Consider the following 22,523-nt stretch of genomic DNA (forward strand, 5'->3'; position numbering starts at 1 on the left):
ACGGAGTAAAGGAATAACAACATTAATTCATTCCATAAATAAAGTAAACACTCAACAATAATCAGATGAGGCATGGAGGTGAGTAAATTAGGTCTCAACTGCCAAAGACACAACGAAACAACCAAAGGTATGCATGGAGAGAGGAATCTCTTGCTGAACGGGGAAACAGTGCCTTTATGCCACTGCAGAGCTTTCACAGGTGTGCCCAATCAGCACTGACGACCTTCCCAGCTGTGCCCACCAGTCGTACTCCGCCCACTAATCTCCTGCAGGAAGTAAGCACAACAAAACCCAGTAGACAGAGTAGGGAGGGGCCATCACACCCTTATATTTACTTTTTAAAATATTGGTAACGTATTCTAATAGGTTTATGCTAATCGGCCTATAACTGAGATGACAATGTAGTCTATGTTTATATGCAGGGTGGGTGTGAATCTTAACTTGTTTTAGTCTTTTATTTTTTTTTAAACATATAGCCTAATAAGGCCAAATGGGGTTAAGGCTATGCTTACATGCCTTTATTCAATAAATGATATTGAACATGAAGACTTAATGGGTCTAATAAAATATATAGTCTAAGTCGGAAGTTTACATAAACGAGTTTTAATGACTCCAACCTAAGTGTTTCAACCACTCCACAAATGTATTGTTAACAAACTGTAGTTTTGGCAAGTCGGTTAGGACATCTACTTTGTGCATGACACAAGTAATTTTTCCAGCAATTGTTTACAGACAGATTATTTCACTTATAATTCACTGTATCATAATTCCAGAGGGTCAAAAGTTTACATGCACTAAATTGACTGTGCCTTTAAACAGCTTGGAACATTCCAGAAAATTATGTCATGGCTTTGGAAGCTTCTAATAGGCTAATTGACATCATTTGAATCAATTGGAGGTGTACCTGTGGATGTATTTCAAGGCCTACCTTCAAACTCAGTGTCTCTTTGCTTGACATCATGGAAAAATCAAAAGAAATCAGCCAAGACCTCAGAAAAGGAATTGTAGACCTCCACAAGTTCTGGTTCATCCTTGGGAACAAATATCAAAATGCCTGAAGGTACCACGTTCATCTGTACAAACAATAGTACACAAGTATAAACACCATGGGACCACGCAGCCGTCATACTGCTCAGGAAGGAGACGCGTTCTGTCTCCTAGAGATGAACGCACTTTGGTGCGAGAAGTGCAAATCAATCCCAGAACAACAGCAAAGGACCTTGTGAAGATGCTGGAGGAAACAGGCACAAAAATATCTATATCCACAGTAAAACGAGTCCTATATCAACATAACCAGAAAGGCCGCTCAGCAAGGAAGAAGCCACTGCTCCAAAACTACCATAAAAAAAGCCAGACTATGGTTTGCAACTGCAAATGGGGACAAAGATCATACTTTTTGGAGAAATGTCGTCTGGTCTGATGAAACAAAAATAGAACTGTTTGGCCATAATGACCATTGTTATGTTTGAAGGAAAAGGGGGAGGCTTGCAAGCCAAAGAGCACCATCTCAACCGTGAAGCACGGGGGTGGCAGCATCATGTTGTGGGGGTGCTTTGCTGCAGGAGGGACTGGTGCACTTAACAAAATAGATGGCATCATGAGGTTGGAAAATTATGTCGATATATTGAAGCAACATCTCAAGACATCAGTCAGGATGTTAAAGCTTGACCCCAAGCATGCTTCCAAAGTTGTGGCAAAATGGCTTAAGGACAACAAAGTCAAGGTATTGGAGTGGCCATCACATAGCCCTGACCTCAATCCCATAGAACATTTGTGGGCAGAACTGAAAAAGCGTGTGTGAGCAAAGAGGCCTACAAACCTGACTCAGTTACACCAGCTCTGTCAGGAGGAATGGTCCAAAATTCACCCAACTTATTGTGGGAAGCTTGTGGAAGGCTACCTGAAACGTTTGACCCAAGTTAAACAATTTAAAGGCAATGCTACCAAATACGAATTGAGTGTATGTAAACTTCTGACCCACTGGGAATGTGCTGAAATAAATAAAAGCTGAAATAAATAATTATCTCTACTATTATTCTGACATTTCACATTCTTAAAATAAAGTAGTGATCCTAACTGACCTAAGACAGGGAATTTTTACTCTGATTAAATGTCAGGAATTGTGACAAACTGAGTTTAAATGTATTTGGCTAAGGTGTAAGTAAACTCCTGACTTCAACTGTATTTACTTTAGACATACAAAATAATAAGACAATTAGGCTTAGTCTACAATATTCCCAAAACTGGATATGCTGCAAGGTGCAAATTGCCTTTGTCCGTTTAGGTTATAGGCCAACCGAATATTATAATATCCCTTTGAGACCCGAAAAAAAAGTATTGGATTCGTTATTTATTTTTTACATAAGTGTTTGGGGTGAGAGAAAAAAACATGTTACCAAGAAACAAAAATACATCGTTTTTTCTATTTTATTTTAAGTGCAAAATTGTCCCCTTTAGTTTTCATTAGGACACTAAATATTTTTACATCAGTTTCTATAACCCAGAGGCGCAACATCGCGAGACTTCAGGGAACGCTGGTGAAATACGACCAAACAGACTTGGCCAGGGTTTGAGAATCAATGAGAGAAGCAAACAATTCTTCCTTAGTTGTTCATTTTCTAAAAATGTAAAGGCACAACCTAGATTCGAGCCAATGTTTTAAGTAGTTTAACTTTAACGTCGTTAAAGTGACACGTTTTCATTTTCATCAAAAACAACTTTATATTAGAGTACCTTTGATTTGACGACCTAAACATGCGCAGTTTGGCGCGAGACGACCGTTAGAACTGATGAAAGCTGCCTTTCAAACTCATGAAAGACCTTTGTCCACTCACCCTCGCTTGATGCCCTTGGGGAAATCTCCGCGGCCATATTTGTCGTCGGTCCAAATGATTAGCCAAGCAAGGGAGGTTTGCAACGTAGGCCCCTCAGCCCTCGTTTTTAATAGAGTTTGCGAGTGTACAACTATGTTCACTTCAGGGCCTGAAACGCCCCATAATTCAATTCGCGATGATTGTACGTCTGCAAAGAAAAGTCCGCCAAAACTTGAATGTCAATATTGAGTCAACATACAAGTGTAAGTTAAAACGAATGTAAATAAATTAGAAATTGTGCTACGAATGCACAAACACTTCTCGTAAAAGTAATGATGTTTTTGTTTGGTTAGCTTTTGGAAATTGTAGAAATAAAATATTTTCCTTCAGAAGTAGCTAGGCAGGCTAGCGTTAGTTAGGTAATTAATTTGCTAGCTATCATACAGTACGCGTATATTAATAATTATATAGTTAATATAAGTACTTAACATAATTGACGGTAGTGCATATAAAGCACCCACAAGCTACTGGTGTATGCCGGTGGATGAAAACACAATTGTCGCGGGATGAACGAATGACAATTTTCCGGGCAAGGGCGGTCCATTTAAAATGAATTCCTTCCTCCCTCGACCCTTGTCCTGCAAGTGTAAACAGACGTCATGACACGTCATCAGAAGTGTCCACTTAATTTGAGGGCTGAGTGGAGAGTGTTTGGAATGCAACCGAATTGTTTCTACGCAAGAGCTTTGCTAGCCAACGTTGTCACGACATTGCCTACAAGTGTGATCAGTGTATCTTCATACTGTACTGCCTTTGATTACAGTCAATGGGTAGCCAGTAGGCTGAAAAACGTAGTTGCGGCATCCGGGTGTCCACTACAGAGGATATTTCTTGATAAACTCATATTTAGCTCATATTTAATGTGAAAATGTTTTACACAGTCCTGACAACTCACTAAACTATTCCTGTATATTTACTTAGGCCTACTAGAAACAGTTTGAATATAAAACTCATAAAAATTATAAATAATAATTAGGCTACACACACTTATTTTCAAATGTGCTAATTTTGATGGAAGACATTTTTGTTTAGAACCAGGAAGATGAAGTTGTCAAGGTCACACACCCACACCTGATATCACTGAAAAGCAGGACTGAATACAGTGTCTTTCTTGTATGGCCTCAGAGATACGGACCAAGAACTGATGTACACTAGAGAGGACAACAATTAATTGCTGGGTCTCAGGAGGATATCAAACAAAACAGTATGAACACAGTTCATGTCACAGGGGGACCAATATGAAACTTTGACTTTTTGACAAAGTCTATCGTGTAAACTCGAAATGTTTTGATTTAATTATGGCACATTTCTTCTGTCTGGCATGATGGCAACGGACCTTGTTATCTCTACATCTCCTCTCGGTCTAATTCCCAGAGAGGACTGAAAACGGTGTCTATTGGCCTCTCCTTTCAACCCGAGCGGTTTCCACCAACCGATAGGAAAGATAACAACCATGAACTGTGTGTCAATAGCCGCCTCACTGTCTCCTCTCAATGCGGGTTGAGCACAGATCACTCCGGCGGTAACCAACCCTCGCATCGAAGAGTCGTCACGAGCATTACATCACCGATTCCACACCCGAAGCGTAAAATGAGACCCATGTATTTTTAACCAGCGGATATGAACACTGATGATGAGGGGATACAACTGGATTTTCATTTTTTGACGTCGTGGGGATTATACAAATATATCAACAATTTCAACGTCGGCTATACAATTCATCAGAGAGATGATGGCGTTTTTATGAACGGGGGATAGACGAACACCGTCATCAGCATCACTGCCTCTCGGCTCCTTTGTGTTCGTAGAGAATGTGATCCGCGAAAGATGACATGGCAGAGGTAGATTCAGCATCCAGTGGAGCAGAACACCCGAGCAGCCTGGAGACAGCATTCCCGTACGAGGAGTATGAATGCAAAATATGTTACAATTATTTCGACCTTGACCGTCGCGCGCCCAAGATTTTAGAATGCTTGCACACATTTTGCGAGGAGTGCCTGAACACTCTCCATCTCCGCGAGGAGCGTCCATGGCGCATCAGCTGCCCTATATGTCGCCACAGGACACCCGTACCGGACTATCGGATACAAAACCTACCCAATAATACCAAGGTAACGGAGGATTTCCCCTTGTACATTGACTCTGATCCTCTGCCTCAGGATGCTTTGCCCCTCTACCCTCCCCGGTTGCACCCCGCACTCGTCGCCCTCAGGCGCGAGGAGGCATCGGGGGCGTCCACGAGCCAAGCTACCCCCTCCACTACCTTGTCCACTGCCACTACCCTTTCCCAGGACTCGGTGCGCTATGGAAGCTGTCAGAGCTGCAAGCGGGTTGCCCTTACTACGGGCTGTGTGTGCGTGATCTTCTCCTTTCTGTCCATGCTGGTTCTGCTCTTCATGGGCCTGATCTTCGTGCACAGTCACAGCAGCCCGCCCTCGCCCGCGGGACCCATCTGCCTGTCGGTGGCCAGCATCCTGGCCATGTTCTCGGTGGTCGTCACGTGGCTGATCTGCTGGTTAAAATATAGACCCGATCACGAGACAGGACGCTCATCTGGAACGAATAGGCGGAACGCCTGATGATGAAGATGAAGATGATCATGTTGATAATGGGATGTGTGTGATTTATGTATATACTGCTGTATACTAGCATAATGTCCCTCCCTTCCTTTACTTGTTTAGAAATATACATTGTCCAGAATGGCCTTTTAACAGTAGGATATAGCAAACACCATATAAAGGCCTTCACCTGCTCACTGAGCAGTAAGCCTACAGTAAGTAGCCTACCATTTGATAAATGCATAAATGCACTTGTATGCCTACCTATGGTAGGCTCATATGATGATAGGTAACCTTGCCTGAGACCTAGATTAACTGCCTGTTGCTCCCAGACTAGACTGGTTGAATGCACAGAGTTGAGGACCAGGGTTTGATACCAGTTTCCTGAAAAGTATACACTACCCACTATGCCTCTCACTATCAAAACCTGTCCTTGAGTAGTCACTAATATACACTACATGATAAAAAAAATTGACACCTGCCCGTCAAACATCTCATTTCAAAACCATGGGCATTAATATGGAGTTGGTCCCCCTTTACTGCCTCCACTCTACTGGGAAGGCTTTCTCGATGTTGGAACATTGCTGCGGGGACTTGCTTCCATTCAGCCACAAGAGCATTACTGAGGTTGGAACTGATGTTGGGTGATTAGGCCTGGCTCACAGTCGGCGTTCCAAGTCATCCCAAAGCTGTTCGATGGGGTTGAGGTCAGGGCTCTGTGCAGGCCAGTCAAGTTTTTCCACACCAATCTCGACAAACCATTTCTCTATGGACCTCATTTTGTGCACAGGGGCATTGTCATGCTGAAACAGGAAAGGGCCTTCCACAAACTGCTGCCACAACGTTGGAAACACAGAATCGTGTAGAATGTCATTGTATGCTGCATCCGCCAAACCCAGATTCGTCTGTCGGATTGCCAAATGGTGAAGCGTGATTCATCACTCCAGGGAATGCATTTCCACTGCTTCAGAGTTCAATGGTGGCGGGTTTTACACCACTCCAGCCAACGCTTGGCATTGCTCATTGTGATCTTAGACTTGTGTGCGGCTGCCCGGCCATGGAAACCCATTTCATGAAGCTCCCGACAAACAGTTATTGTGCTGACTTTGCTTCCAGAGGCCGTTAGGAACTCGGTTGTGAGTGTTGCAACCAAGGACAGATGATTTTTACACGCTAAGCGCTTCAGCACTCGCTGGTCCCGTTCTGTGAGCTTGTGTGTCCTACCACTTCGCGGATGAGCCGCTGTTGTTTCTAGACGCTTCTACGACACAATAACAGCACTTACAGTTGACCGGGGCAGCTCTAGCAGGGTAGAAATTTGACGAACTGACTTGTTGGAAAGTTGGCATCCTATGACAGTGCCACGTTAAAAGTCACTGAGCTGTTCAGTAAGGCCATTCTACTGCCAATGTATGTCTATGGAGATTGCATGGCTGTGTGCTCGATTTTTATACACCTGTCAGCAATGGGTGTGGCTGAAATAGCCAAATCCACTCATTTGTCCACATACTTTTGTATACATAGTGTATGTAATTGAGAAATCACTAACGTAAGATATGTCAATAGTACAGTATCTGCTATACAGTGATTTGACGGTGATGTGAAGATAGGGAGAGGTGTCATTACCGGTATTTAAACTGACATGGTGTTTAGGTTACCAAGAGTAGGTCTAGAGAACAGGTACCTGCTCAATTCCTATTTCAAAAGTTTACCGGTTGTAGGCCTACTGTACACTTGTGTACATTTCTCTGGCCTTTCTGCTGCCTGTGTCATCGGATCATTATCATCTGCCTGTCAACTGATCATCACCAACATTTTGACAGACAGGAAAGGTGAAAGTAAGGTTCTTTTCCACCATATTTCTTTCAGTCTTGTTATCAATCACTTCAGATCATTGATGAGCTTCTTGAAGAAGGGAGGAGGCATTTCCTCCGTTTTCTAATGATACGTTGAAATTCGTAACATATTACATTTGGATTTATAACAAATTGGATTTGTAACATATCACATGAATTGCAAAATTTGTATGATATCATTCAAATTGCAAAATTCATAACATAATCACACAAAATAGATGACGTAGTAGGCTGCACAAAAAATGGGGAACCGTTTTGGCTACTGAGCACTACCTTCAACACTACTGGCTGAAAATATAGTAAAACTCTGGACTGAGTCTTGAATTGCCATGTGCTTGAAAGGCTTCCAAAGCAAATGGATTTCTCTAGTCTGTTGCCTGTATGGTCGGTGATCATCAGGGGGCAGATGGAGAGAGTTGCCGTGAGGATGGCACAGTTTTTGCCTTGCCTATGGAACTAAGAGACTAAAATGAGAAGGATTGGATTTGTCAATATTAGTCAGTAAACCAGGGGTATTGAAATCAGGGCCTTGGAAGTCTACCGTGCTGCACTGGTTCCGCTATAACCAGGGACTGACTGATTCAGACCAGCACATCATGATGAGTGGACTCTCTGTCCAATCAATGATATAAATCAATCACTTAACTACCATAGACGGATAAATAATCCCAACAGCACTACTTAAAACCACAAGGCTTAGATTTATACAGCCCTGAATCTATTTCATTTTGTATTTACTTTATACTGTATGTGCTCTGTGTGGAACAGACTCTGTTGTCTCCTGTCTCTTGGGTCCTCATCTTACAGACACGCCTTTAAGGATTCACATAAAAATATGTACATTTGAGAAGGCTGGGATATACAGAGAGTTATATATAAGCACTTACTGCCCTAACACATTTACTTTAACATTGCCTCACAATCAAATATGATTATGGACCTGGCCTCTAAAGATGGCCATGCCTGCTTCAATCAACCTGTCACTCCCGTGTCACTCCTCTGTCACTCCCCTGTCAGACTGTCAGTATAACCGTTAGAAGAAGAAGCACTTTCACCCTCTTATTTGACACAAGTAATATATATATATACTGTATTTTGACTATTATTGTATTCATTAATGATTAATAAAAAGGTGATGTTTTTGAGTTTGTTCATTGTTGTTAAGGTACTAAAATGTATTTGCACAGATAAATGTTACGTATGTGCTGTTTAACACAGTTCAGTAATAAAGAAAACATTACAATGTTTATGTGCAATGATTCTTTCTCTTAAAACTTTGAAATGAGATATATTGATGATGGGCATGTCAGTAGACAATACTTAAAGGGATACTTTGGGATTTTTAAAAATGGTATCCACATGTTCATCTCTCTGGGGAAGTAGATAACAGGCCTCATTGCCAAAATCCCGAACTATCCCTTTAAGAACTGCCAATTAATTGTTGACGTTTGAATTATCATGGATGCAACAAGCCATAGAATAGTCCTTGGAAGAAGAGAGCAGTAACTCACTGCCCACAGACGCCTAGTCTCAGAAATCCCAGACCTAGGGCAACAGCATGCTGGAACATTGGTTACATTGTCGGAGGCAACCCATCTGTCTGGACTAACAGACACCCTCTGGTGATAGATACAACGTAGACTACTAGACTAGAAAAAAGGTTCCAAAAGGGTTTTTCGGATGGACTCATAGGAGAACCTTCCATTTAGAACCATATTGGGTTGCAGTCATTGGTTTCATGTAGAACCCTCTTTGGAAATGGCCGAATAAACCGAATAAATCTTGTAGGTTATAGATAGCACCTTTTTTTAATGCATACGGTCATTTTGACACTACTGTTTTTGAAACTTCTGTCTTCCTGAGTTTAATTGTCTGCAGAGTAAATTAACACTAAAAAATCCTCTCTTCACCCCTCTCCGGGCCCAGGTGTATACTCTAAAGGTATCTGTATGTGAACAATGCATAAGGACTTCAATCAATCAATCAATCAAATTTATTTATAGAGCCCTTTTTACATCAGTCGACTTGCCATATCTGTATTCCTGTTGAAACAGAAACTTCCTTTGCGGTTGGAAAAACGTCATGATTAGGGTTATCAGGGTCAACCCCCTCTCTGCCCAGGATGAGAAGAATACAGCTGCACGTTCAGGGTCATTACACATTATGTCATATCTTCCACCAACAGGCAATCCACATGGCTTGTAACAACCGTGGTTTGAGTAACCTTCTATTCTGCTTGGGTTGGATGGTAGGTAGACAGATGAGAAAGGCCTTTCCACATAAGCAAGTCAGGTATTGGGTTGCTTTGGTTCTGAGGCTGAGCCCAGCCCCGGCCATGCACCATGACCCCTTGTTCCCCCAAGGAAGGAAGGAAGGAAGGAAGGAAGGAAGGAAGGAAGGAAGGAAGGAAGGAAGGAAGGAAGGAAGGGAGGGAGGGAGAGAGAGAGAGAGTGTTTGGGTGCACTGCTGGGAGATTCACCTTAAGGCAGGTCTCGTGGGCCGAGGAGCCATGGTGAGCTCTGGCTGGGGAAGGGGAGGAAGGGATAGGTTCACCTGGAGGGCACCTCTACCACCACCTCCTGGTTAAGGAGAGAGAGACCAGGAGGATCAGGGGAAGGGAGGGAGTTAACTGAGCTTTATTCATTCTCCCCTTCCCTTGTTTTCCTTCCATTATTCTTATATTTTCCATAATTTTCTAAGGGCAATTGAATTGTCTAGGCCTTTATGCAAGGATGAAAATGTGGTAGTATATGCGGCCCTGATCCAGAAGTTTGACAGCCCTGTGTTACAGGATGCGGTGATAACATCTCAAAAGTTGTGTCATTGCTATAGCCCCCTCCCTCTCTTACCAACCAACTATTCATTCATGGCTCACATTTTTGATTAAACATAATTTGCTTTCCCATATCTCCACTTGTCAGGGCAAACATGTTTTCACTCATTTAATCATTCGAACATGATCCTTGTGCGTTCAATGGTTGAACACAGAACCATAAATAGCTATCAATATAGCCTTTGGTTGAACATAATTACAACATCCCCAAATTCCAACATTTAGCAGCATGACAAACCAATTATGTGATAACTCATAATATGGTGTTACTTTATATTTAATTTAAACATTTATATCATGATAAACACTAAAACATTTAGAGACATAGTTAGGCATATTTTTATAGAACTTTGTTTTATAGCCATCTCGGAGGTTAGTCTTCTAGTTAGCCTCCATGCATTACTTAATTCGATTATTGATCTATAGCATTCATTTAAAAAAATATTGGACAAATAAGTGTTTATAGATTTGACTCTAACTCTGTAACTAATCTACAACTAATATACTTCTCATCAAGCGAAATTTCTGACTGAATGACTGAATTTCATCCCCGGTAATGGATTAGACACGGCGATTCTGTGTTGCTTTCAAGAAGGCGGAGGTATGCATCATCGCTCTCTGTTTTCCTTCGTTCCATTCGTTTTTTTAGGGTACAATATCCAGTTTCAATAAGTACAATGACCCCTGAAATCGTCACGTTAGTAAATTTAAGATGAATGTTTTTCCAGAATGTCCAAGAGGGATGACACTATTAGGTGTAAAGTAAAAAATCTTGTCCTTTCACTAAAATGTGAGTGTCTGGGTTATGGTAACATGACGTTTGATGTTCTTAAACTAAAATATTTAGATTTAGGAAAATTGTCATAATAAAATAACTTGCCAGAAATAATCTTTATGCAGCCCGTCAAAGCCGTCCATAAACGACATCATCATCAATGTTATAATTATATTCTTTACAAGTATGTTCTCACCAGAAACGTCATATTGTCATGTGGCAATATACATTTTCATCCCATCGAATTAATCTGTAAAATTGGTAGATTAAATAAATAGGCTTTTTAGGGAAATATAAAAGCAGTACATGAATGACTATAAATATTTTTTCCAACACTATTTCACAATTTCCCGTGTTCAAATAGGCTATTTAAATGTCAAGGGAATTGACAAAAATAACATTACTTTTATTGAATTGGCTTCCTCCTAATGGTTGAATGACAATAATCTGCTCCTTAACACGTGAAAGGACCCTCGTTTTCCCTACGCATTTTCTCTACCGCGCGCAACTATTGTCCACGCGCGTTCTAACAGAAAGACAACATTTAAGTTGTATTTTCAAAGGTACAAAATAGGCTAATGTTAATTGACTAAATCTAAAGCCAGTGGGATACATATTTTCTGCGTAAATAAGAGAAGTCTGATACGTTCGATCTCTCTGCTTTTCTCGGTGGTGACCTCACCGGGTTGGAGAGGTGGAGGTAAAGACAAAAGACTTGGAACATCAGGTGCGTCTGATACTTCCAACTAGTTGCTGTTGTCTTAAGGTGCGTAATGTGGAGTGTGAATTCGTTCAAATACCATTACAATGGCATACATTTCAGAGTAACATTTTGTCATTAGAAAAAACTAAACAATCCTCAAAAGAGGGAGTAGCATGGAGAGGGAGTAGCATGGAGAGGGAGTAGCATGTCTTCAACATCAATTTGGTCAAACCTATTCTGTAGTTGCGATTAGCAAGGCTACTGGCGCTAGCAGCAAGCATAGGCATGTCTGTGCTATTGGTATTATGTAATGTAGGCTATCACGGAGGCCCTAATAAAAGTCAATTTAGCCTGTACATGTGCATATGCCCTCAGGTCCCGTGTCAAAAGTTCAGCTGTTGCCACGATGGGCGAGATAATACAGTTATAGTGCACCTCGGCACCTGGATGGGTAACGACCTCTGTGCTTCTGTGTATGACATATGCGCCCCACGCGCAAGCACCACTTTATGGAGAGAATAACATGTCAAATGGGGTGAAAATGCGTGGTATTTGGGACGACACACAAAGAAAATCAAATGCTTACAAAACAATCAATTATAGGCCTACATTATTAACCAAATCGACGAAGAGAGTATTTACAGTATATACACTGAACAAAAATATAAACACAACATGTAGAGTGTTAGTCCCATGTTTCATGAGCTGAAATAAAAAAAGCCCAGAAATTTTCCATATGCACAAAAAGCTTATTTCTCTCAAATTTAGTGCACAAATTTGTTACTATCCCTGTTAGTGAGCATTCCTCCATTGTCAAGATAATCCATCCACCTGACAGGTGTGGCATATCAAGAAGCTTGGTCATTACACATGTGCACCTTGTGCTGGGACAATAAAGGCCACTTTAAAATGTGCAGTTTGTCACAACACAAGGCCAAAGAAGTTTTGAGGGAGTGTGCAGTTGCCATGCTGACTGCAGGAATGTCCACCAGAGCTGTTGCCAGAGAATTTAATGTTAATTTCTCTACCATAAGCTTCCTCCAACGTTGTTTTAGAGAATTTGGCAGTACTGTAATAAAGCCCTTTTGTGGGGAAAAACTCCTTCTGAGTGGCTGGGCCTGGCTCCCCAGGCCCACTCGTGGCTGCGCCCCTGCCAAGTCATGTAAAATCCATAGATTAGGGCCAAATGAATTTATTTCAATTGGCTGATTTCCTGTTATGAACTGTAACTCAGTAAAATCTTTTAAATTGTTCCATGTTGCATTTCTATTTTTGTTCGGTATATATACAAAAGTATGTGGACACCCCTTCAAATAAGTGGATTCAGCTATTTCAGCCACACCCATAGCTGACAGGGGTATAAAATGTAGCACACAGCCATGCAATCTCCACAGTAAGACATTGGCAGTAGAATGGTCTTGCTGAAGAGCTCAGTGACTTTCAACGTGGCACCGTCATAGGATGCCACCTTTCCGACATGTCAGTTCATCAAATTTCTACCCTGCTAGAACCTCCCCAGGCAACTGTAAGTGCTGTTATCGTGAAGTGGAAACGTCTAGGAGCAACAACGGCTCAGCCCAAAAGTGGTAGACCACAAAAGCTCACAGAATGGAACCGGCGAGTGCTGAAGCGCTTAACGTGTAAAAATTGCCTGTCCTTAGCTGCAACACTCACTATCAAGTTCAAAACTGCCTCTGGAAGCAACATCAGCACAAAAACGTTTTGTTGTAAGCTTAATGAAATAGGTTTCCATGGCCGAGCAGCCGCACACAAGCCTAAGTTCACTATGCGCAATGCCAAGCGTCGGCTGGAGTGGTGTTAAGCTCGCCGCCATAGGACTCTGGAGCAGTAGAAATGCGTTCAATTGCTCCAGAGCGATGATTCACGCTTCACCATCTGTCATCCGACGGAGGAATCTGGGTTTGGTGGATGCCAGGACAATGCTACCTGCCTGAATGCATAGTGTCAACTGTATAGTTTGGTGGAGGAGGAATAATGGTCTGGGGCTGTTTTCCATGGTTCAGGCTAGGCCCCTTAGTTCCAGTGAAGGGAAATCTTAACGCTACAGCAGACAATGACAATCTAGACAATTCTGTGTTTTCAACTTTGTGGCATCAGTTTGAGGAAGGCCCTTTCCTGTTTCAACATGAGATTGTTGTGGAATAACTTGACTGGCCTGCACAGGTGTCCACATACTTATGGTCATGTAGTGTATGCAGGGTTTAAAATGGTATGTGTATGTTACATATTGAATTTGAAAATATCAGCCAAAAATAAGGCCATGGGATTAATATATGACAAAAACATTACAGTTTACTACAAAATCATCCAAATACCTTTACCATTCAAAAGTGATTGGATCATTACTCTATATACTGTTGGGACTAAATAAATCAAATCTAAAGCAAACATGCAGCTAACCAAGTAAAAATGAGCTCCTTTAAATGGACAGTGGAGGGAAGTGGGGTTTTGTCTGAATTTAAAGGTGGGGAATGAACCTCTGCTTCTTTGATTGATAAGGAAGCTCTAAAGAGCATGGCTGCTTTCACTTCTTCTACGATGCCCTGCACTGCAGCCAAACATTCAAAAGAAAACAGGCTATGTGAACACTGCCCACAAAATGAGGTGAAAACTCAGCTACACTTCCTAACCTCATGCCAAATGTATGACCTTATTAGAGACACATATTTCCCTCAGATTACACAAACCCACAAAGAATTTGAAAACATATCCAATTTTAATAAACTCCCAAATCTATTGGGTGAAATACCACAGTGGGCCATCACAGCAGCAAGAGTTGTGACCTGTTACCACAAGAAAAGGGCAACCAGTGAAGAACTCTCTGTACTCTCTTTTGTACTATTTGTACATCATTATAATGCTAGACATAAACATAATTACATTTTATTAAATATATATTCATTTGAAGCTCTTGTGATTGTAATGTTTACTGTAAATGTTTTACTGTTTATTTCACTTTTGTTTGTTATATTTCACTTGCTTTGGCAATGTAAACATATGTTTTCTATGCCAGTAAAGCCATTTGAATTGAATTGAGGAAGAAAGAGAGAGAGAGAAAGAGAGGGACTGCAATGCCCCTTCCTTGTGAGATTGCCTATAGGGATACTACGTGTCTTTAAAACTCGCAAGGCAACTAAAAATAAATGCCCAACAACACAATAGTTACGTCTGTCAGCAGAGCAGACGTTCTTTACCGCTCTCCTGGCGTCGTACCCTGCTGGGGCGCGAGTCCCGGTCTGACGGCTCTCCTATTGGTAGTGCGCAATCTAAAAGCGACAATAAATTCCTCGAGGTGCACTAACTTTTGCAGCATTTGTGTTATCTTCAGGCCCTACGAAAAAATACCTTCAATTAAACACTGTTGTATGTTGAGTGACTAATCAAAACGGCAACATTAAAAACTACAGGCATGGTACATGTAATCGAACTTATGACCTGAGTTGATGTCACATCTGTCAAGAAGATGATTAAAGACGCTTCCTCAGTCCTGTCCCAAGCAACGCCTCTGACAACAACTCTGAGGAAGAAAGTTTCCTGCACCGTAAGCCAATCATTACGCACGCCCAAGAGCCGGTCTCCCTCCTCTAAACCAATCACAGAGCCTGGATCACTGATGGGAAAGAAGGGCAGCACAACTAATAACTGTTCCTTTGGGTTTTGACCATCTTCCCTCACTCTGAACGTCTGTCAACAACAGCGACAACAACATCACTTGCATGATTATTGATGACATCGCAGATTCCCTCACGTATCCAAGTGCCTCTCGACTGGTGAAAGATCAACGCATAGGCGCACTCTTCAGAAGTCTACCTCAAGTTTTCCTGGTTTGGTAACTTGGGCTCTTTTCTTCGGGAGGCGGGAGTGTTTTTTAAAAATCTCCCTGGATGCTGGTTCCTGTCTAGTCCTGTGGCTACCCTATCAAGGCTAACCTTCCACGAATTGGAATACAGGGCATTTTTACTCATAATTTCTCCCAGTGGTCAAGCTCCATCGTCGGAAGCTCCCTGTTCTCCTCTCTGGCGGGAGGTTAGTTGAAGGCGTAGGGTTGTGGAGGTATGACTGCGTTGGCAGGGGCAATACCAAGGATGATGCGCCCCATGCTGGCTCAGAACTACCCACACAGTGGCTTCCCACTGGAAGGTAAAATCAAAAGTCGAAACAACTTTTTGAGCACTGCTTGTGGGACGATTTGGGCTTCGATGCATAATAATTAAGGAGTGATTATTAATATAGGATATTCTGTAGCCTTAACCCCCTCCCCCCTAAACATAAACTTGGTCATATCCAATTGTAAATACATTTTTTATAAAACTTTGGGATTGACACGCAAAATTGAGAAGTAACAAATTACAATGTAATGTTCTTTTCATGTTTCATTTTTCAAAGTTATTTTCATTTCGGTTATTGGATGCAAAGTGGATTGAACGGTTATCGTCATCTTTATCATATGTTTTTTTTGTAGTCATTATTGACACCTTTTTATATTTATCTATTTGTTTGCAGTGGACTAGTAATTAAAGTATTAATTTAATAATCTCTTAATCTCTGAAAACAAGTAATTTGTTTATTTACAGAAGATTTACAGGGTCATGTAAATAGGCTATACACCTCGCTATTTTAAATAATTAGATACAGTATCATTACTTAAAGCAACTTTTAAGGAATTTCATTGTTACCAAACCTTTCATTTTAAACTACTTTTATTTTTTATTAGGCTATTATGTAAAAAAAAAAAAAACATTATTTATAGTAGCCTTGTGGTGTTATTAGTAGCCTATGATGGAAAACAATGTTAGTTGTTGTAGGCCTATAGTTTATAATCATGAAGCATTCTGGTGACCATTTTGTGTTTTCTTTTACTCAGTTTCAACCCCGTTAGGCCAAGGTAGAATGAACCAGCTCGGGGGAGTTTTCATAAATGGCAGACCTTTGCCCAACCATATCCGCCATAAGATCGTCGAAATGGCCCACCATGGCATCAGGCCATGCGTAATCTCCCGTCAGCTTCGCGTCTCTCACGGTTGCGTTTCCAAAATCCTCTGCCGGTACCAGGAAACCGGCTCCATCCGTCCCGGGGCCATCGGGGGAAGCAAACCCAAGGTGAGGGAGCACGAGCAGTTCTATCGCTGGTGAAATTGTTGAGTTTTGTATTGTCATGCATTTTATTATTCTCTTAAGTATTTTCTTGAGGTATGACATGTTGGGTTAAAATTGAACAAGCTACAGGTTGGGAAAGCATGTAAGAGGCCTATATTGTGTTGCTGAGTGTAAGTAGACAGTGTAAGTAGATATGAGCTGTTTATTATGCTTTAATTAATTAACGATGATATGATTTCTCGTTTCCTTAGCAGGGGACGACACCTGATGTTGAGAAGAGAATAGAGGAGTACAAGCGTGACAACCCGGGTATGTTTAGCTGGGAGATTCGGGATAAATTACTGATGGATGGGATATGTGACCGGAACACCGTTCCATCAGGTAAAAGGAAACATCTGCATTCTGTCATAATTGTTGCCCATTTAAATGGGCGCAATCTTCACCTGCAGCCATAGATTGTTCATCATCATCATGGTCATCATCATCACCGTCTTATTTATGATAATGGAACTAATGTATTTTCTTTCTCAATAACCACATTTTACCACAATAATAAACCGTTTACTCTCTGAAAACAAAAACGTTAACACCTGCTGAAAATTATGGCTGGGGGAAATAATAACTGCTATAACGTAACTGCCAAATTAATTTTAAGTTAAGATAAAATCATTAAAAAATATTGCAAAGTCAATCGATTTTTTTAATGTTACATATGTTGATATCAAGTTAGATTTATTTGATGCTTTATCACGGTAGATTAGAAGAACAAATGAAAGCAAGTGAATGCAGATTGTTTAACTTTTATTTAGACATTTCTAGTTTATTATTTATTAATCAGTGCTCTGTAATTTCTTATACCACAGTGAGCTCTATCAGTCGCATCATGAGGAGTAAATTCGGAGGGAAGGGAGATGATGATGATGATGAAGATGAAATCGAGAAAAAGGAATTAGAAGAACACGAACGGCGGGCCAAACACAGCATCGAGGGCATCTTAGGAGACCGATGTGAGTGCAATCATAAATAAATTGTACATGTTCTCTCTTCTATAGGCAACTTGCGTGAGGCAGTTACTTGTTGCGTAAGGGGGAGGCCCTTCATACACAGAACTAAATGCTTCTGTGCACTTTCATGTCCTTTGAAACGGTGAGAAAACTTCTCGTTTATTCAAAACTAAACAAAGATGGACAGAAAAAGGTTTTCATCTTGTTTTGTGTAAACTTCTTGGTTTTCTGACTCGGTGTTATAGGCTAGGCCTACATTTTCACAATGGGAGTCACCACTCCTTACGGGTTGCCATTCATTTTTAGACTGTGAGGTAGATAGGCCTAGTCTGTCTTTAACTCTAAAACTGTTGTTGTTTCCGATGAAGTGAAAGCACAAGGAGAGTGTCTTCCTTTGTCAACAGTCATAAAGTGCACTGGATTGTTTTGAATTCTTACAGACCATATCTCTCCTGCTAATGCTTGTCCCATGAGGCGTTACGATAATTCAAACAGCAGGTGATGACTTTTGTGGTAAAGGGAGGATTGCCCCTTTGTTTGTTTGTTTGTGTGTGTGTGTGTGTGTGTGTGTGTGTGTGTGTGTGTGTGTGTGTGTGTGTGTGTGTGTGTGTGTGTGTGTGTGTGTGTGTGTGTGTGTGTGTGTGAGTGAGTGAGTGAGTGAGTGAGTGAGTGAGTGAGTGAGTGAGGAGAGGGAAAGATAATTTACATTTTAATTAAGTGAACGAATGTGTAACCACGGGTACTTGCACGAAGTGGGAAACCCACACGATATTTGTCTGTGCATATTCTACTTCTGCTACATATTTGTATTTCATTGTTCATGGTAGGACACTTCGCTTATATATAGGCTAGCCTTTACCTTGTAGGTTTATTGTAGGTATATGCTTACTGTTTTATAACGTCTTTATCAGACTAATAACATTGTTATTAGGCCTATACATGCATTTTAATCGAGATACACATATCCCCGTTGTAATGTTTGAGGAAATACCCCTTATCAAAAGTATATCAAAAAGAACCAACAATTTTTTCAACCCCTAATTGCCAAGATGTATTTTAAACAAAGAAATCTCATAACATCCCATTTTACGTTTCCTACAATTTATTATGAACGAATTCGCAGGCCTATTCCATCTCAACGCAGCTGCTCTTTCTCTACTGTAAATGCAGGCACAGTAAAATAAATTATAGAAAAAGACAGGGAGTTGGAGGAGACAAAACGTCCCAAATGAGTTGATCAAACATTTGTATAACAGTTCCACCCCTCACAAAGCCAGGCCTCGAGCACACAATCGGACATTTGAGGATGAACTTGGGAGACAAAGGCGCGAGAGTCCATTGAGATTTACGCTTCGGTTACGCGTGGACAAAGCCTGGCTTCGCAGCAGCTTGGTCGCCATAAAAGAAGGCAACCTGTTTATAATTCAGTCAGAAAGGGAGAAGGAGCTTTGCAACAAAAGGCAGAGAAAATACATTATGAGACCGCAATGAAGGATGAATTATTCAGGTCCGCCAATAGCCGCTGCTCGGGCTAGGTCTAGAGACTGTTCACCATGGAGAAATGGCCGTTTTCACCTACAAAATGTTTCTTTTGGAGTCTTTTTAGGTCGTCTAAAGAAGCCGACTGCCATTCAGAACCTCTCAAGCCCTCTTTCACACACACACACACACACACACACACACACACACACACACACACACACACACACACACACACACACACACACACACACACACACACACACACACACACACACACACACACACACACACACACACACACACACACACACACACCTATAGTGTATAGGCCTAACTGGTATTTAAACAAAATACTTTGAAATCAGCTTAATACGCTTATTTAATGGCGAGGTGAATTAAACTTCTTGATAATGTGTTACTTTTAATTTTGGACATACAGAACATTGCGGACATAATGGTTTACGAAAATACCAACTTTTTGTGTATTATGTGCACTCAGATTATACATTTTGTGCACACACATATTTTACACAATGTTTAAAAGTTATAGTTTTTTTGTTGATGCTTCGGGTTCATGCTTTCAACACTTTTATATTAGCCTTTTAGTTAATGTCACTTAATAATTATTTAGGCATGTTACAAATTCCAGTTCCACAAGATAAGAAATTATAGTTTCTGTGTAGCAGGCTCATATCAACGGCTTTGACCAAATATTATATCTCATAAAATGACAAATATTTTCCTAAATATATGCATAGGCTACTTTATGATTATTAATAATTTAATTCATAGGCCTAATATATAAATATATATTTTTTATTTTACAAGTACAAATTGTGGCACAATATATTTTCTTACCAATACAGGCCTGATGATATACATGTACAATTGGCTAGTTACATGTCCCTCTGCATGGTCTATTATTAAGCCTTTGATGCCCTATTCTTTCCCTTTTAAACATTAATAATGTCTTCTAAATGAGTTGATATTGTGCTATGTCACATTTAATGATCGAGGGAGTGTATCAAGGACTCCTTTGGTGAATGGGGACCAATGTTCTCCCCCGAGAGGCGCTTGGCCTCGAGCGGCGGTCACAATGGAACTCGCCACTCGTCATGCGCACTGCTGCAATACTCACCCATCATGCTCTCACCCCCCTGCGTTCTCAAAATCTCTTCAAGCGGATTAAATTGAGCCTTTTATTTCATTTTACTTTCATCCAGAGAGCGAACCCGCCCCTCTCCCTTGGTTTCCTTCTCTTTCTCTCCATGCCTGCGGCGCACATTCGTTTAATATCTATGGTTCATCTTCAGGAGTGCAACCGCTAACAAAAGGAAGTCAGTTTGTTGTAGAAAGGTCCCTAAAATTAAATTATCCGTTAAATCATTGACCCATCTGATATTTGTCTTTATATGGTTGCCAATGCATGTCACATTGTTTTATTAAATCCAAAATGAAGGGTATAAATTAATATTAATAAGCCTAAAATAGTATCCGTTTCCTTAGAAAGGTTGTGCTGTGTCCAAATGCTCATTCGGGCTCGCTTTACCTCAGTCGGTTTACTATCCTATTTCCATTCGTATCGGTCAAGTGTACATTTTACCCTAAGGGCTAACTAAAAATGTAAAAATAAAAATAAAAATGAACTTTGCCACGATAATGCTTTGACTTGAAAGGGGCACAGTTGATTTTTGCACTAATATCAGATAACTCAAACTAATGCATGGTTTATGCTATTATGCGTAGGTAATGAGAGTTAAAATGAGCGCACGCTTCAAATTGGTTGGTGTTTGGTCCTGAGGACTAAGCTATTGTGGCGCTCTAGAGAGTGCCTTGTATGGGTAGAGTGACGCCATTAACGTCAAATCTCGACTTTTTTTTTAACGATGTGTAGTTTTTTCGAGACCTGTGGCGTCCACTATTTTCGTGCGTTTTTTTCTGTCTGGTCTCATTTGGAATGCTGTTTTTTTCAGCCGCAATTACAATCTGAAAATTACTTTTTTACAGCTAAACGGGTCAAACATTGATGAAGTCGATGTTTGTTGAGACCATTGTTGTGCGAGGGCCGTTCAGAATTCATTGTCGTTTCTCTTAAGCGTCCACATCAACTGCGGCTTGTTTGGATTTATTTGTCTGTGGAAAAAGACAACTGAAATTATTTCGGAAATTTCAAGCTCGCTCAGTTGCAGCCTCGTGCACCACAGTGCCTAAAATGATGCGCAAGTATATCATCACGTGCCAACTGTGTTTGGAATAAGGGCTGGTGCAGTTGGTTAAGTGGACAGTAGGGCAGGCTATCTTTCTCAATTCATGTGTCAGAGAAAATACTTTCAACTTAGAATTACAATAGTTGAACACATTATGCCACTCTTTAGAAAATAGCTTTCCAAATGTCCAGTCAGTGCCCAAGTCTCACTAAATGCCTCCTGTGCATATTTGCTATTTTGGCACAGTTCCTACATAACCATTAGCAGGGGGTTCAATATAGTAGTTTCTCTGCCTTCCAGAATCTAAAAGGCTAACATTGAGTTAATTAACCCTAGAAATGGAGCTAATGATTGATAATGTACAAGACGCCCTCCCCTCTCTCCTCCTCTCTCATATTTCCAGTGTATCTTCTTAACCTTACTTGGCTAATTAAAATGACCCTGAATAACACTGATGATACATACAGAGGAGCCTTGTTGGCCCAGCACATTTCCATTTAATCTCGGACACACACAAAAATCCCCATCTGAAAGACAAACAGTCAAAGGGGGATAACTTTATTTTGTGAAAGGGACTCCTGGAAAGGGCTAATTGAATAAGTCTGGGATCTTTGAAAACCTGCCATGGTGAGCGCAGTCATCGTGTCATAATTAGGTTTATTGAGGCACATTCCGCCAATCTGCTGCCATTCTCCCAGCCTCATTGTGCCCAGAGCCAGGCCAATAGCTGCAGGACAAAAGGGAATCAAGAGCTGACAATACATGAAAGGGCCAAAAGATTTAGCTGCTTTTGTAACAGAAACTGAGCAGGACTTTTGTTTGTGTAAATAAAGTTGACGAACTGCCCGCTACTCAGGCTGGAGCATCTATACAATTTGATATGTGGGCACACACTGGATTAGTGCCAGGAGGAGAGAGGAGGAGAGGGAGAGAGGAGGAGAGGAGGAGAGGGAGAGAGGAGGAGTGGGAGAGATGATGAGAGGAGGAGAGGGAGTGAGGAGGAGAGGGAGAGAGGAGGAGTGGGAGAGATGATGAGAGGAGGAGAGGGAGAGAGGAAGAGAGGAGGAGAGGGAGAGAGGAGGAGAGGGAGAGAGGATGAGAGGAGTGGGAGAGA

General features: G+C 41.1%; 2 protein-coding genes across 2 annotated transcripts in view; both read left to right on the forward strand.

Annotated features, from left to right (window-relative positions):
* Positions 1–4,631: 4,631 nt before the first annotated feature.
* On the forward strand, positions 4,632–5,467 carry LOC139386087 (RING finger protein 228-like). The gene has a single exon (XM_071131509.1). It carries the CDS (start codon positions 4,706–4,708, stop codon positions 5,450–5,452), a length of 747 nt encoding a protein of 248 aa, XP_070987610.1. The 5' UTR covers positions 4,632–4,705; the 3' UTR covers positions 5,453–5,467.
* Positions 5,468–15,674: 10,207 nt separating this feature from the next.
* LOC139385531 (paired box protein Pax-3-like) overlaps positions 15,675–22,523 on the forward strand; it is a 30,019-nt gene continuing 23,170 nt past the window's right edge. Inside the window, exons 1-4 of the mRNA XM_071130659.1 lie at positions 15,675–15,759; positions 16,484–16,719; positions 16,971–17,097; positions 17,580–17,723. Of these exons, the coding sequence (XP_070986760.1) occupies positions 15,675–15,759; positions 16,484–16,719; positions 16,971–17,097; positions 17,580–17,723 (592 nt within the window). The remainder of the gene's footprint in view (positions 15,760–16,483; positions 16,720–16,970; positions 17,098–17,579; positions 17,724–22,523) is intronic.

This window comes from Oncorhynchus clarkii, chromosome 27 (assembly GCF_045791955.1).
Source record: "Oncorhynchus clarkii lewisi isolate Uvic-CL-2024 chromosome 27, UVic_Ocla_1.0, whole genome shotgun sequence".
NCBI lineage: Eukaryota > Metazoa > Chordata > Actinopteri > Salmoniformes > Salmonidae > Oncorhynchus > Oncorhynchus clarkii.

What these genes read in the sequence shown, in the direction of transcription:
- LOC139386087 (XM_071131509.1), top strand. Translation starts at nt 4,706, where the DNA reads ATGGCAGAGGTAGATTCAGCATCCAGTGGAGCAGAACACCCGAGCAGC.